This window comes from Ornithorhynchus anatinus, chromosome 3 (assembly GCF_004115215.2).
Source record: "Ornithorhynchus anatinus isolate Pmale09 chromosome 3, mOrnAna1.pri.v4, whole genome shotgun sequence".
Classification (NCBI taxonomy): domain Eukaryota; kingdom Metazoa; phylum Chordata; class Mammalia; order Monotremata; family Ornithorhynchidae; genus Ornithorhynchus; species Ornithorhynchus anatinus.
In genome coordinates this window covers 20,304,003-20,308,235 of record NC_041730.1, presented here as the reverse complement: position 1 = coordinate 20,308,235, position 4,233 = coordinate 20,304,003, and the positions used below count along the sequence as shown (strand labels likewise).

General features: G+C 42.8%; 1 protein-coding gene across 1 annotated transcript; it reads right to left on the bottom strand.

Annotated features, from left to right (window-relative positions):
- Nucleotides 1-2,106: 2,106 nt before the first annotated feature.
- LOC100082233 (olfactory receptor 5L2-like) lies at nucleotides 2,107-3,042 on the bottom strand. The gene has a single exon (XM_001521819.3). The coding sequence runs from the start codon at nucleotides 3,040-3,042 to the stop codon at nucleotides 2,107-2,109; it is 936 nt and encodes a 311-aa protein (XP_001521869.3).
- Between the last annotated feature and the right edge of the window lie 1,191 nt (nucleotides 3,043-4,233).

Sequence of the window (4,233 nt, the reverse complement as noted above, 5' to 3'; positions counted from 1 at the left end):
AGAATTTGTAGACCTCATCCCTGACTTCAAGGATCTTGTAATCTAGTGGGGGAATCTAGCTTTAAAGCCAGTGGAAATGAGGTTCTCCTTCATACAGAAGAAGGAGTGTAATCACTGAAACTTTAAAGTGGTGGAGGGTCGAATGAAGCTGTTAGATGATGATAGTGTGAAATATAGACTGAAGTGTGGAGAAGCTGGAGGCAGGGAGACTAGCAAAGAGGCTGATATAGGAGCCTAACTGGGATGCAGTAATCCAGCTGCTATGTTTAGGATAATAATAACGATAATAATAATGGTATATTCTAAGTGCTTGCTGTATTCCAAGCACTAGGGAAGATATAGAATAATCAGGTGACACACTTAGCTGCCCCATTTGAGGCTCATAGTCTAAGCGATGTGGAAGAATAAGACTTGTTTTTCAGATGAGAAAACTGATGCAAAGAGAATTCAAATGCTTTGCCTAAGCCATACACAGCAGAAACGGAGATGGAATTAGAACCCAGGTCTTCTGACTTGCAGACTGATACTCTTTCCTTCTCTAAATGTTTAATGAATATAGATAAATCCATAAATGTAATTCTACATATACATGAACGCTGAGGGTAGGAATAAAATACACATGGGCTAAGGCTGTGTATTGAGCAGACACACTGGGGTCTTAGGAAGTAATTATGAATATTTCTTGGAGGAATTGGAATTTTAGTGGGCTTTGAAGATGGGGAGATCTAAGGTTAGGTGTTGGGGAGGGCATTCCAGTCTGGGAAATAGCATGAATGAGGAGTAGGAGAAAAGAATGCCAAGGGTGAGAGGCAATTTCCTATTGCCATAGGTAATATATTCTGCTGCGTGAGTGTGTGGCATAATGTCAGGTAGAGACTGTGAGTTCATTATTTAGACCTAACTCTATATGTGCATTTATTTGGGATTAATTCCATAGCGTAGATGGAGACTTTCAACAAAACCTTATAAATCTGTTTTAGCAATATTAACTGGTTTCTCTTTATCCCCAAATAAAGGTCTTTCTGATGGAATGGCTCTTGTAATCACATCCAGGCAATTTTGATCAATTTCTCTGTCTACAGTGGGGAGCAGAGGAGAATGCTGAGAAAAGCATTAGAAAGGGGGACTAAATAAATGTGGAGAGAATAGTGAACTTGAGCTAGAGATCAAAGTCATCTGTTGCTTTTCCTTTCTTGATAATCAGCAGAGGCTCTCTGAAGTTTTAGTTGATCACCAGACCATAATTAGTGGCCACATCAGGTCTTAAGATCCAAATGTCACTCTCTCCAGCAGTTTTATGATTACTCTTCCTCTCCTATTTTCCCTTCCTTATGCCTCCCTTTGTATTCACACCACCCCTGCCCAGCTCTGCCAACTGCTTGAAGTATGACCTTGGGCAAATCACAATACTTGTCTGCACCTCAGTTTCCTCAACTGTAAAATGAGGATACCTGTACTCCCTCCTACTCAGTCTGTGAGCCCCATTTGGGCCAGGTCTATGTCTTTTTTAATTAACCTATACACATCTCAGTGCTTAGAACAGTGTTTGACACATAATACATGCTTAACCCCTTATCAGGGTCACAGATGGAAAGTTTCCAGTACTCTACCAGTCTCTACTACAGGAGGGAGAGTCCATTCCTAGCTTAGGCAGTGACTAGCGAGTGGAAGGCAATCTGCTACAAGTCAAAACTCACCCATGCTGGGCAGCAGTGGCACAGGAGAGAGTCAAGGGTATAGACTCAAGTTTACTGCCCAGAAGGAAGCAATGGTAAACCACTTCCAGATTTTTACCAAGAAAACTGTATGGATACACAACCGGAATGATTGCTGGGAGAGATGTGGGGGTGTTGCTATGATGACGACATGAGACAAGACAAATTTTTAAGAAATATCAAAAGAAGGGGGAATGCATCCTTTACCTCTATGGCACTCGTCCAGTCCCTTAGTAGAGTGCTCTACATCCAGGAGGTGATCAGTAAATGCTTTTGATCGATCAACTGGGTGTGGCCTGATTAGCCGAAGACCAGAGCTTTTCATCGATGGTTGATCTTTCAAAGGGCCTATGGTGGTTAGCTTTCTGGAACCACAGACACCTTGCCCTCACTAAGAAAGAATTTTTGGTCCAATCCACTTCCTCAAAGCATGTTTCACATCTTTGTTCCTCAGGCTGTATATCAGGGGGTTCAGCATGGGGATCACAACGGTGTAGAACACAGCGGCCACTTTGTCTATGTCCATGTTCTTGCCGGTACCGGGTTGGCAGTAGATGAAGAGAATGGTTCCATGGAAGACGGCGATGGCGGTGAAGTGAGAGGCACAGGTGGAGAAGGCTCGGCGCCTGCCCTCAGCAGAATGGATTCTCAGGATGGTGATGAGGATGAACCCATAAGAGATAAAAATGATCAAAATAGTACCGATCTCATTAAAGCTGGCCACTGTGAGCAGTAAGAGCTTGTTCAGGCTTACTTCAGAGCAGGACAATGATAGGAGGGGGGGTAGGTCACAGAAAAAGTGGTTCACATTTTTAGATTGGAAGGAAGACACCTTAAGGGCTAAGCACGTGTGAATTGTGGAACATACCATGCCACAAATGTATGAACCAGTCACCAGCTGGATGCAGAGGTTTGGGGACATGGTGACCATATATTGCAATGGGTAACATATGGCCACAAAGCGATCATAAGCCATCAGTGCCAGCAAGATGACCTCAGTGACCACACAAGTGCAGAACAAGTAGAACTGTACCAAACATCCTGGGTAGGAAATGGTGTGGCTCTGTGTTACGATGTTGGTCAACATCTTGGGCACGATAGTGGTGGAATAGCAGAGATCCACAAAGGACAGATGACTGAGGAAAAAGTACATGGGTGTATGAAGTTGGGAGCTGATCTTGATCAGAACAATAATCCCCAGATTCCACACCACCGTGATGCCATACATGACTAGGAATAGCAGGAAGAAGAAGAGCTGCAGTTCAGGGTGATCCGAGAATCCTAGGAGAATGAATTCAGTCACCATAGTGCAATTTCCCTTCTCCATTTCCCTGGTGCACTTGAAAGCGGGTGAACCAAGTCATTGATTCATTCTTCAGGGATGGATGACCCAAGAATTGCTTCTTATCCTTTCCTAGGAAGAGAAGGTGAAAATGATATTTGACATACTACTCTTGAGGCATAGAATAATAAGGATGGTATTTGTTGATTGCTTACTGTTTGCCAGGCACTTTACTAAACAGTGGGGTAGAGACAAGGAAATGGAGTTGGACAGAGACCCTGTCCCATGTGAGGGTCACAGTCTCAATCCGCATTTTCCAAATGAGGAAATTAGGCGCAGAGAAGTGAAGTGCCCTGCCCAAGGTCACATAGCAGAGAAGTGGCTGAACTGGGATTAGAACCCACGACCTTCTGACTGCCAAGCCACTGCGCTATCCACTATGCCATGCTGCTTCTTATCACCTAAATACGATTATCAGGGGTTTCGATGCCCTGAGTAGAAGTAAGAAACCCATGGTTTTGAAGGCACCTGAAAGTAACAGAAAAGAAAATTAGAGGAGGTGTAGTTTCAAGAAAGAATCTTCTTCCATCCTTTCCCAGTAAACAGATATTTATTTCCTGAACAGATGGGGAAATTAAACCCAACAATATGGAAGATTACAAGATGTTTTAACCATAGTAAAGCAGTGATAGGAGGTAATTATTTCAGACAACCTGCCTTCTGAGAAATCTCATCAGATGTATATTTTCCTCAATCCTGAGTATTTTCCCAGGGGCTCAATCCCAGAGGGAAAAATCTCTTAAGGGTTTACTCTAATGACTAAAATTTTACAAAGTCACTTCTACTTTCAACTTTTCCCATAGAATTAGCAGGCAAAATGCAAAGTGCATTTCAGAGAGCCATTTCAAATTGAAAGGACAATATGCAACCTTGCATAAATCATTTAACTTCTCTTTGGCTCTCTTACCTGAGCTGGAAAATGGGGATTAAATCCTCCTCCCTCCAATTTAGACTGTGAGCCCCACGGGGTCAGGGTCTATTTCATTCATTCATTCATTAATTCAATCAATCGTACTTATTGGGTGCTTACTGTGTGCAGAGCACTGTACTAAGCTCTTGGAAAGTACAATTTGGCAACAAATAGAGACAATCCTGACCCAACAATGGGCTCACAGTCTAGAAGGAGGGGAGACAAACAATGAAACAAGTAGACAGCTATCAATAGCATTAATATAA

Excerpts from the sequence above, each read along its gene's own strand:
- LOC100082233 (XM_001521819.3), bottom strand. The coding sequence starts at position 3,042 with ATGGAGAAGGGAAATTGCACTATGGTGACTGAATTCATTCTCCTAGGA.